A 12,486-nucleotide genomic window follows, 5' to 3' on the forward strand; every position below is an offset into this window, starting at 1 on the left:
CCATTAGTCAATTCTGTTTAACATTTTAGTTATGTTGCTTTGCTCTTTTCAGCATGCCACAAATAATTTAAAATGCTCATTGCTGCCATATCTTGGAGGAAAGTATTTTGTCTTCATAGAAAATGTAAGTGATACTTGTTATCTGATGAGGGAATTCTTTATATACAAAAGTGTTTTTTAAAATCAAAATAATTTTCTATGAACTTGAATATGTTTTATAATCTTTTGCAGTTGCTTAAGACCTTATAAGGGTGTCACTTTAAAAATTTTTATCTGGTACTTTATTTTTATTACAAGTTTTCATAGTGTTTCTTGTTATATTAAAGTGCAGGAAATAATATTTGGCTATTCAACTTTGCTGTTTGAGCTTTCTGTCTTTGAGTTTCATATGTTCTAAGTATTGCCATGTTATGGCACGCAAGTATCTCAGAACAGAAGCCACCAATATGCGTGCTCTTGATGGCAGCAATATGGCTCCTGAAATGAGAAAAATGCACATGGGGTGGTAACTGATTGCTGATGTACATGACTGTGCAGGCAAGTAATGCCTGTGAAGAGGTCCGTGAAGGACAATGTTATCGTGGTTTTCTGCAGTGCTAACTCCACAGAGCTTTTACAATCTTTTGTGCTCTTCTGGCCATTTTGCCTTGCATAAAAGGACTGGTATAGTGGTGAGGAGATTAAAAGGAAGCCATCTTTTTTTGGATATATAAGGTATAGCATGATGGGGCTTCTAAGCACTACTTCAGTACAACTACTAATGGATGTGGGGGAGGGGAGGAGAAAATTAGGGTACATGATGGGGTGGAGTTCCCAGCAACACTGTAGTTTTGTCTCCAGGCTCCTGTACTTTCCAGAAGGCAGGTGGAAAACTGGAATGTCTAAAACAATGTGGGGTAAGTAAATATATTGGTACTTAAGCCTCCCAAAACTATGTTTTGGGTTGAATGAGTTCTAGGACATTAAATAATAAAGCAACTAACATCCGTAGAGTCCAAGGACTGAATGGGGACTGAACCATTGTCTCATCCCATGATGATGATCCTCCTTGGATGTAATTTAGACAACTCGGCATAGTACTGAGAGACGTTTGTAGGATTACAATGTATAACTTCAATATCTGGGACCATCAAGCAAACACTATTTTAAGTTCAGTAGAGTATTTGTCTCTAGAATTCATTTGATCCTACTCAGGCTGCCAGTCAGTGTCAAATGTCATAATGGCTGTTGTGATGGAAATGGTTGGCACTGGCTTGAGACCCACCAAAACACTTTTTCTAGACTACCGACTGATCACCAGGCACCAGATCCCTTCTTTGATAAAGATTCCGTGGTTAATATATACAGCAAAAAGTAACAGACTGTGGTACTACAAAGTATAAATTCTAATGTGAAGACCACATTACTCATTCTAAAATAAGCCCTGCTGTCACTCTAAAATGAGTGAGTGGACGTTCTTGTGTCATACAGTTTAAAATACACTACCTTTCTTTTGATGATATTACAGGAGCCCATTCCCAACACTTCTGCTCATCTAAATGAAATGTTTTCTTATGCTATGAACTCTTCCTCAACCACAATAAAATGAAATTGATTTAGGAGGCCATGTGAGACGTGGATCAATGCTGCTTTAATGAGTTTTGTGGTATCTATTGTATTTTCATGTTAACCCTATTTCTACAAATTATGGATGGATCAAGTGTTCTAGCCCACTCCTTGTGGGTGCTGATCTTTCACATCAGATGGTGCTCAGTCCTACTGACACTCAGGAAATAGGGTACACAGCACCATACAAAAGTCAACCCTGGCCAACTGCACCACAGGTATTTTAGTATTTTCATTAGTCATGGAACTTCCCTCATTCCATGAATTTATTCCCTGGCCTACCACATGTCTCTCTTCCCCTTTCAGTTGATGTTTTTTTATGGCTAATAACCAAGTAAGGGCCACAACGATCAGAAATACAGCACAGTGTATGCCTGGAGCAAAAACACACACCAGAAGACTGGTTCATTAAACCAACAAACCCCAATAACTATTTCTGTCTTTAGTCACAATTGGGCTCCATTATTTCCTTTAAATATTGAACTGCTCAGTATTCATAACACACATTGAGTTACAAGCTTTGAGAATTGATGGTACTTGTTCTGTGGTTCAGGGTGGATGCAGGTCCTTGCCAATTTATCAGCTAAGTAATCTGTACACGTGGGAAATACATAGTGATAATCTCCAAGCAATATCAGTGAGTGCTGCCTGTGAAATACAACTTATTTTTAGCTGCATAGCTTTTCTCCAGCGAACAAGTTTTCAAAACATCCCTACTATGAGACTCCAATGCAGTCAAGAAAAGAATGTCAGTCTTAGTAAAAGTCAAGAGAGTGAATTTTTTAGAAGACAGCCAATCTAGTTCACCCTGAAGTTGGGGGCTAACTTGTACAGAAGGGTAGAGTAAATGATAAATAGCGGTCCGTTTGGGCCTTCAAACTTGTGAATAACAGTGTTACAAAGCTAGCAGTTATTAAACACATTTTCATCTGACTGAAAATAATTCAATGAAAATGTTGATGGTTGGTTGGGCTGGCTATAAATACCCCACTCCAGTGTTTGCAGTACAAGCAATTACATAACTGTGAGAACCAAAATGTGGTTTGAAGATTTGCAGATGGAAAATATAGCACAATGAGCCCGTAAAGCTACCTATGAGGGGTAGCTGAGAATTCCCTCAAATATGAATAATTTAACAAATTTATGTGAAAAGTAATACAGGAGAATCCAGCAACAACTAGCTCTGACCACAAAAACACAGTTACCAAGGACGAGTTGTTGGTCTGAGTTACCAAAAGGTGAAGACTTAATTCTTATTTCAACTCACAGAACTAATATCCACAGTAACCGAAAGCTATTTAAACAATAAGTTCAAGGTTTATTGCAAACATTTTGCTGTAGAATACTAACCTTTTAATTACTGAAATATGCAGACATCACATACCAAAAGACACTGGTCTGTAATTGCTTTGTAATTAAGACACAACGTCCTACAATAAGTTCATAAGATTAAATCCTAGCTCTACACAACTCAATGGCAAAGCTCTCATAATACACTAACCTTAGGTTAACACTGTCATTATTTATTTTATCAGTTAAACAATTATTTTAGCTGTCTTACAAATACAACAATAAAGGACAGAGTTAATGTGGCTGGAATGCCTAATGTAAATTTTTCCATATCTAGGTTTATTAGTGAATTTCTTCTGTATTCAAATTTGTATTTACCACATTTTAAGGTTTAAGTTCTCTTAATTGAAACATTCTCAGAATTACATTTTTGTAACTATCTTTATTGTAAATTATCAAAATAACTTGGGAATCTCCTTGGTGGTGGTAAGAAAAAAAAAAACAAAACAAAATGTATATTATCCTAAATCAAGCTGTTTGCTGAATGCTAAGGTTGGCATATACTCCTGGACCTATTTAGATTTTAGCACATTAGGGATGTTAAATTTAGATTAACAGGCTAATCGAATAGTCGATGCAATTTGCAAGGCTGTGGCTACACTTCAAAGGTGAAAGCGCTGCAGGGAGCACAGGGCCAGTGGGGGGCTCCAGCAGTCCCCTGATAGTCTTGTGCTCCACTTAGCATTTCAAAGCAGCAGTGCCGCATGGAGACTGAGGCCAGCACTGCTGCTTTGAATGCTGTGTGCAGCCCAGGACCAGCTGGGAGTCCAGTCCCTGGGCTGCACACGGCATCTCAAAGCGACAGCGCCACGTGGAGCCCAGGGTCTGTCCCCGGGCTCCACGTGGCACTGCTGCTTTGAAGCACCCTCTTCTCTTCCCTCCCCCCTCTCCTTGCTGTCTCTTTCTGATAGAGGCAGCAAGGGGGGGAAACGTCTAGTCGTTCACATGCCTATAGCACATACAACTTTTGCTCAAAAGTCCTAGTTTTCCTCTGTCTGCTCCAAACTCCTCTCCTCAGGTTGGATTGTCTTGTGTGTATTCTCTCTCCCTTCCAGTCCATATATTATTTGTAAGCTTTATAAGAAAAGATTTGGATCATAGAATCTCTAGGCTTTCCTACGTGATGTGAACTTTTTGTTGTAGACTTTATTTGAGCTGTTGAAATCATTGCATGAGGAGGATGTGACAGCATAGGCTCCAGTGATCACTGTTATAAAGTTATGATGTATTTTGTAGAAAATAGGCCTTATGAGATATCATTTGAAAAATCATAATCTGCTTAATCTTGCTGAAAAGTGTAGCAACACTATTTGTAAAGTTATAACATTGTACTGTAGGGCTGTGTCTACACTGGCATGATTATGCTCAAAAGCAGCCGCTTTTGCGCAAAAACATGCTGCCTGTCTACACTGGCGGGGAGTTCTTGTGCAAGAACACTGACATGCTAATGTGTGAAATCAGTACTTCTTGCGCAAGAACAATGATGCTCCCGCTCAGGAATAAACCCTCTTGCACAACTGTTCTTGCGCAAGAGGCCAGTGTAGACAGGCAACATGAATTTCTTGCGCAAGAAAGCCCGATGGTTAAAATGGCCATCAGAGCTTTCTTGCGCAAGAGAGCGTCTACACTGGCATGGATGCTCTTGCGCAAAAGCCACATCTCTTGTGGAAAAGCACATGCCAGTGTAGACGCTCTCTTCTGGAAGAGTTTTTGCAAAAGAACTCTTCTGCAAAAGAGTTTTTGCGTGAGAACGTGCCAGTGTAGAGGTAGCCTAGGATTATTACTGAAATGTTACTCTGGGGAATACTCAAACTCATTTCCTCAGACAACACGGCTATCACCTAGTTAAGTGGACATTCTTCAGCGATGGGGGAAAGTGTGAGCAAGACATTTACCTTCCATCACAGGGACGACCTAATGCTCAAGCCCATAATTGACGGGCTGTTGTCATATGACTCAGCTGAAAATTAAAGATCTTTCTAGCACATAGGACTGAATTATAAGAGGGATAAAATACTTTGCTCTTCCCCTTATTCCTGATGACATTAGCAACATCTGAACAACAAAGGAGGCCATAGTGAATTACTTGTATAAATCCTGGATGGAAGGAAAATCTAACATATTACAGCATATAAATAAGACACACCCATTTGCTTAGAATCCATTTGTTAGATGTCAGTTACATTTTTCCTTTTGTAACCAACCTTGACTCTAATGCTTGTTACTTGTAGTCACTTAAATTCCATCTTTCTGTAGTTAATAAACTTTTTTTATCTAAATTAGTGTGGTTTTGGATTGAAGTGTCCAGGAACCACCACTTCAGATAATGGATTTTTCCATATCACTTTCCTTTAATGAAATGACAGACTTTCTATGAGCTTGCATTATCCAGTAGGGTTCTGGGAAATACAATATACACATTTCTAAAGGACAAGGCTGGGAATGAAAATTTGTGGTGGTGTTTTATATATAATTCATGAGTGGTTGGAAGAACATTCATGTAATATAGCTGGGAGTGATTTTGCATGCTGGAGGCTGTGTGCGAACAGGTGAGGGGAGCGGATGTTTTTACAGCAAAGTAGTATAAAAGGTACTAGAGGTTGGAGAATTGAAGGGATACAGGTGCTCAACAATTCAGATTGTACCTTCGGGATGTCATGCAGGGCGAGGCTTTATTAAATATCCTATGCAGTCTTCAAGGCGCTACATCTATTCATCATAGTGTTGCAAGGCTAGATATTATAAAGAAACAATTTTCATGTACTTTAAGTTATTGTGAATGGCTTTAAAAACAGCTGTTTTATCAATTTTTAAATGCAATTTTTCAGTAACAGTATTTTTAATTCACAAAAGAAAACTGAATGACTAGGCCATCTAAAAGAAAAATAACTCTAATAGCCTGTATAAATGCTTGAGTAAAAGAAAAATAGCTAGAGGTACACTAACCAAAATAAGTTCTATAGAGAGTCAATACAAATTAGTCTGAACTGTTAAAGGGCTGTTACAACAGATCTTTTTCACTATACAATCTGTTTTTTTCCTATCGCAGTAGCTACTTATTTAGATGTATACAGTACTTAGAAAGATTAATTCTCCACATAGCAGTTCATTATGTAAGTTTCTTACTGGAGTTCAGCTGCATTTCAGAATTTGTTTTGGACCAAACTGCATTTTGGGATTGAGCCAAAACACTTGCCAATGTGATTTCTTTCTGATCACCCTCTAGATTCATAAGGTGTAGTAATGTCTCTGTTCAAGAAAAAGTAAATATATCAAACTCCTGTGCAGTTAAGATTTGAACTGATTAAGTTCAGGTAAAAGGAGAACTTTTAATAGGAGTTGGAATTTTAAAACTGGGCAATTTCATCCAGAAGATTTGTATAGTTGGGTAGTATCATCACCCCAGATGGTGGAAGTAAGCAAGACATTCAGAATAGACTGATTAAAGCACGAAATGCCTTTATCAGTATGAATAACATCTGGAAATCCTCAAAGTACAGCGTGCGTACAAAGCTGAAACTATACAACAGCTGTGTTCTCCCAGTGCTTCTCTATGGAGCAGAATGTTGGCGCATGATACAACGAGACCTTACTAAATTGTCTACATTCCATACCAAGAATCTTAGAAGAATAATCAGGATATTTTGGCCAAATAAAATTTCCAACGAAGACCTACTGTCTCAGTGTAAACAAGAAGACATGGCCACTATAATTATGAAAAGACGTTGGCTATGGACAGGTCATGTGTTACGAAGAGAAGACGGATCTATTACGAAAATTGCACTTCACTGGAAACCAGATGGGAAGAGAAAGAGAGGAAGACCAAAAACAACCTGGCGCCGAACAGTAGAACAAGAATTAAAAGACCATCATCACACTTGGGGAACAATAGGCGCTTTGGCCTGCGACCGACAGAAGTGGAAGGACTTTGTTGCTGCCCTATGCACCATTGGCGTAACCGGCAGTAAGTAAGTAATTTCATCCAGAAGAAAAATTCTGCTTCCTGCCTTGGGTTTCCTGGGTGGATAGGGGCTGATAAGCGCAGCTCTCATTGTAGGCTTGGGATTTCTTCTCTAACCTGTCATTGCTAAAGGTAAAATTAATGTTTTTTTTAAATGGGGTTACACAAGCGGGAAACTGGAAAGTCCACTGGCCTTGGGCCACCTAATTCCCATTCATGCCTTTGAATTTTTCCCCTTTGATTTGCATCTTGCCTCTTGCTCCAATAGGGGGAACGGCTGCTTGTCCATGCGTGTAATGAAAACAAAGCGTAACAATCCGTCCCTCCGCGCGGTCCCGTCTCTGTATTTTCTCTGCCGAGGAAACAAAAGGCGCCTGGTCGCTCTCCTGTGCAGGCAGGAGCTGGCGCTGCGGGCGGGCAGGGGGGGGTGCTGTCTGTCGGCGCCCGCGCGCACTCCAGTCCGCGGGCAGTTACCTCTCCCCGCGCGGCTGTCGGCCAACGGCCCCGCCCTCTCCACGGGAGCTGTCCGCGCGGGGACCCCGCGGCCGCGCTCGAGCGGGGAAGACGAGCCGTGGGCGGGGGAGGAGTGGGAAGCGCCCTGCCTAGCAACGGCTGCTCCCTCCCCGGGCGAGGCGCATCCCTCCTGCCTCAGGCCCCGCGCGGGGCCGTTGGAGCGCGCGCGGCCGTTCCCCCGCCAGGCTCGTTGCGGGGCGCTGAGGCGGAGCCGGCGAGCGCCGCTGGGGGGCTCAGAGCAGCTGCTCGGCGCCCTCGCAGTCGGGGGGCGCGGCGGCCGCCAGGCGGGCGCGGCGGCTCCAGTCGCTCTCGATGTAGAGGTGGTAGGGGTCGTGCTTGGACTCCAGCTTGCGGGAGCGGGTGTAGGCCAGGATCAGCGCGCCCGCCAGGCAGCCGTAGAAGATCATGATGAGCAGGATGTAGAGGTAGGCGTCGTCCCCCGGCGCGGCCCCGCGGCTGGCGTTGGCCGACAGCTGCCGCAGCAGGCGGCTGAGCAGGGGGCTCAGGCGCAGCGCCTCGCTGCAGTTCATGGCGAGGGGCTCGCCGCCCGCCTTCCCCACCCTGGGCGCCTCTCATCTACCGGCGGCGGGCTGCTTTGTGCTGCGGCCGGAGCCTTTCATCCAGCTTCCCCGCCCACCGCGGGGCTCCTCTGCTCCATAAGTGGAGATGTTCCCGGGCGTGCGAGACCGCTGCCCGCAGCCTGTTTATCTCCAGGAAACAGAAACATGCTGCTAAGCCGCCCTAGCAGCCGCGGAGCGTTAAAAGGCCCCCGCGCCACAGATGCACAGAAGGGGCACAAGCCTTCGTGCGGGACTGAAGCGTGCACGTCAGAGAGAGAGATCCCAGCTTGATAAACGAGGCGCTGGCTACATCCCTCTCGGATCAGTTCCATGGGTTCCATAGCATCCCTGTGGCGTAGCTTCACTGTATTGAAGTTTGACCTTCGCTGACTTGGATCTTTCCGCCACTGTCTTTTGTTGACTAGATTAAAGAGCCTTTTGCCCTGGCAGATAAGGATAAAATGTTGCATATTTCAAAGATAAAGGGGAGAAATTGCAGCTCAAATGATGAGAACATCTAGTATGTCTGTCACAGAAGTTCATTTACTCCACCTAAAACAAAACCCAGGATTTACTCAGTTAAATTAATAGGAAACATAAACATAAGGGCCACGTCTACAGTGGCATGAATTTTCCAAAAATGCTTTTAATGGAAAAGTTTTCCGTTAAAAGCATTTTCAGAAAAGTGCATCTAGATTGGCAGGATGCTTTTCCGCAAAAGCACTTTTTGCAGAAAAGCGTCTGTGGCTAATCTAGATGCGGTTTTCCACAAAAAAGCCCCTATCGCCTTTTTCACGATCAGGGCTTTTTTGCGGAAAACAGTACTATGCTGTCTACACTGGCCCTTTTGCCCAAACGGGAGCAGCATAGTTTTTCCAGAAAAGCACTGATGATTTTACATGAGATCATCAGTGCTTTTGCGGAAATTCAAGCGGCCAGTGTAGACAGCTGGCAAGTTTTTCCAGAAAAGCAGATGATTTTCCAAAAAAACTTGCCCATCTAGACACAGCCAATGAGGTACTTAGCACAACACATAACCAACCCCATCCTCAGGATATTGTGAAGGCAAAAAGTATAATTGGATTCAAGAAAAAATTAGGGTATGTCTACACTCGACGTGGGCAATAATTTTTGCCCAGGGGCCACTTCAAAATTTTTTGAAGTAGCCCCGAGCCACCCTGGAAGTGGCGGGGCCACCCCAACCCCAGACCATGATTGGACTGGGGGTGGAGGAGCCCCTTTGCCCCTCCTTCCCAATAGGCACCTGTAAGAGGCTTGGCACACTCCCCTACCCCCAGGCCAATCAGGGCCTGGGGACGGGGGAGTACGGGCAGCCTCGTCCCTCTCTGCAAGGAGCATGTGGCACTTTGAAGTGCTGAGGGCTCCTCACAGGGCTGGGGCAGGGCAAAGGAAGCTTCACGGAGCTCCCCTGTCCCCAGGCCTTAATTGGCCTGGGGACAGGGAAGCACACAAAGTCTACTCCACTCTCCCCCCTGCCCTGTGAGCAGCGCGTGCTCCTGGCAGGGTGGGAGGAGGCTTTGCACGCTCCCCACCCCCCAGAATTGGAAATGCAGAATTGAGCCCAGGATCAGCTGGGGAGTCCCCAGCTGACCCTGGGCTCCAGGTGGCGCTATCGCTTTGCAATGCCATTTTGGTGTTTCAAAGGGACAGCGCCACACAGCTGAGCACGGCTCAGCTGTGTGGCGCTGCCCTTTGAAGTACCCCCTCTTCCCTCCTCTTTGCTGCCTTTATCTGATAGAGGCAGCAAGGAGGTGGGGGGGAAATCAACTAGTCAACTAGTCTTTAACACCTTTAGGTGTTATGGGAAGGTGGAACAGTTCATGGCACATCTTGGGACTGTGCAAAATAATCTGTCAAGCACTGCTTTATTTCCCAGCCTTCCAGGGTTTCTGGCTTTCTTTAGTGCCGTTTTTCCAGATGTCCTTCTTTGCTGTGAAGGCTCCCACATTTCTTTCCTAAGCACTGTTCCGTGTATTAAGGACATCATGCATTGCAGCATAGCTACTTTTGAAATGACTGACAGAGGAAGATGACTTGCAGGCAGCTGGCATTCTATGTGAAATGAACAGCAGCCTGTCATTGCATCTGGCATGCTCAAACCCCCTGTAAAGCATAGTCCATCACTTTTAGGCTAAGGAAACGAGTGCTGATTAGTGGGATTGAATAGTCATGCAGATATGGGATGAAGAACAGCAACTACATAACAGAACTTTAGGATGTGTAAAACAATGTTCCTGGAGCTTTGTGCTGAGCTAGCTCCCGAACTGTGGTGCAAGGACCCCAGAATGAGATAGCCCCTTTCAACAGAGACGCAAGTGACAATTGCTGTCTAGAAGCTGGTGACTCCTAATTGCTACTGATCAGTTGAAAATCAATGTGGAGAGGAGAAGTCACCAGGACAGCAGTAAGGAGCAGTTAAACAGAGCCAGTGCCACATGGTAGTGGAAAGTGCCTTTGGCAGATTGAAGGATATATAGGTATCTCTGTCAGGCTAGACCCGTGGTCCCCAACACGGTGCCCGCGGGTGCCATAGCGCCCGCGGGGGCATTTCCATACGCCCGCCAGGTGCTCGGGGCTGGCCTGGCACTGGGCGCATGGCGGGGGGAGAGCCGGCCCCGGGCGCGCGGCGCTGGGCGGGGGGAGCGCCGGCCCCGGGCGCGTGGCGCTGGGCGGGGGAGCGCCGGCGCTGGGCGGGGGGAGCGCCGGCGCTGGGCGGGGGGAGCGCCGGCCCCGGGCGCTGGGCGGGGGGAGCGCCGGCCCCGGGTGCGCGGCGCTGGGCGGGGGGAGCGCCGGCCCCGGGCACGCGGCGCTGGGCGGGGGGAGCGCCGGCCCCGGGCGCGCGGCGCTGGGCGGGGGGAGCGCCGGCCCCGGGCATGCGGGGGGGGGGCCGCCCCCGGGGCGCAAGTATCCCAGCCCCCTGGCGCCCGGCGGGCGAACGGCCCTGCCCCCTGGCGCCCGGCAACCTTGAAAGGTTGGGGACCACTGGGCTAGACCTTATAGAGGAAAATATTCCCCATAGTCATAGCTGCATCATTTTGCATAATCTCTGTGAATCTTAAGGGTGAAATGTTTGCTTGGGGTAGAACACTGAGGCACAGCACTTGACTGCAGAGTTTGAGAAGTCAGACACTAGGGCTGTCAAAGTAGCCCAGGCCCCAGAGGACTGCTATTAACGTCAGGGAGGTATTGAGGAATCACTTTTACAATGAAGAGCACTGAAATCTCTCTCTTTTGCAGTTGCTTTCCTGCTGCATCCCATTTCACATCCTATGTAACACATATCCATGTAAAAAAAATGCTTGTACAGTATACTTGGGACTAAAGTGATTGCTTGCTATGGTTTGTGGAACAGAAAATAAAATCATTGTACAGTTAAAAATGTTTGCTTTTATTGATCAAGACAAAGTACAGTAAAACTCCAGTTGTCTGGCATCCAGTGGTCCAGCACTCCTGCTAGTCTGGCACCACCTGGAACCCAGAAGTGCTCCAGGCAGCTGGACAATTGGAGCTGCTCTGCCCCGGGCTTTCCTGAATCAGCCGCTGGTTAGTTTCAGCAGTGGCTGACTTGGGGCGCCCGGGGCAGGGGTGCGGGGTTGGTCCCGTAGTGCTGCCCCTCGTAGAACTATGCACAGCTCATAGAAACAAAGCCAGCCTTCCAGTTTGTGTCCACACCCATCTCTGCAACCCCCCCCCCCCAAGCCACAGCTACTTACCCTGTGTCTTGTCTCATCTGTTTCCTGCTCCCTGTGGAGCAGCTGCTGAGACTAGCTATGTGCCTCAAGAGTGGAGAAGTTAATGGCTGCCTGTTCCCAGGGATGTAAAAGTGTAATCGCTTAAATGGTTAACAGATAAGCTGAAGCTTATTGGTTTCCATTGCGGTTACATGCTGGCTTCCCATGGGCCAGCCTATTCCCAGGAAGCCAGCCTTGCTGCGGGCTCTACAGTATAATTTTTATACTGTACTGCAGATACTGCAAGGTGCACAGCAAAGCCTCCCTGGGCCTGCAGGCGTGGGGCCTGCAGAAACTGACAGCATGCTCCCAGGGAGGCTTTATTGCGGGCTTTGCACTATAGGGCTATGTCTATACTGGCAGCTTCTTGCACAAGAACTCTTTTATGGAAGAGTTCTTGTGCAAAAACTCTTCCAGAAGAGAGCATCTACACTGGCATGTGCTTTTGTACAAGAGCATCCATGGCAGTGTAGACGCTCTCTTGCGCAAGAAAGCTCTGATGGCCATTTTAATCATAGGGGCTTCTTGCACAAAAACCCCAGGGTTACTTACCTGTAACTGTTGTTCTTTGAGATGTGTTGCTCATGTCCATTCGAAGTAGGTGCATGTGAGCTGCATGCACGGTTCCCTGGAACTTTTTTTCCTCAGCGGTACCTGTCGGGCCGGCAGGTCGCTCCCTGGAGTGGCACCACTATAGCGGAGCATAAATACCCTGCCAGCCCTCCCCCTCCTCAGTTCCTTCTTG

At 46.4% G+C, this 12,486-nt stretch overlaps 1 protein-coding gene across 1 annotated transcript; it reads right to left on the reverse strand.

The window, feature by feature from the left end:
- Positions 1–5,608: 5,608 nt before the first annotated feature.
- On the reverse strand, positions 5,609–9,224 carry KCNE5 (potassium voltage-gated channel subfamily E regulatory subunit 5). The gene has a single exon (XM_075940940.2). The coding sequence runs from the start codon at positions 7,957–7,959 to the stop codon at positions 7,663–7,665; it is 297 nt and encodes a 98-aa protein (XP_075797055.1). The 5' UTR covers positions 7,960–9,224; the 3' UTR covers positions 5,609–7,662.
- Between the last annotated feature and the right edge of the window lie 3,262 nt (positions 9,225–12,486).

This window comes from Pelodiscus sinensis, chromosome 13 (assembly GCF_052426305.1).
Source record: "Pelodiscus sinensis isolate ZL-2025 chromosome 13, ASM5242630v1, whole genome shotgun sequence".
In the NCBI taxonomy this organism is placed as follows: Eukaryota; Metazoa; Chordata; order Testudines; family Trionychidae; genus Pelodiscus; species Pelodiscus sinensis.

What these genes read in the sequence shown, in the direction of transcription:
- KCNE5 (XM_075940940.2), bottom strand. Translation starts at nt 7,959, where the DNA reads ATGAACTGCAGCGAGGCGCTGCGCCTGAGCCCCCTGCTCAGCCGCCTG.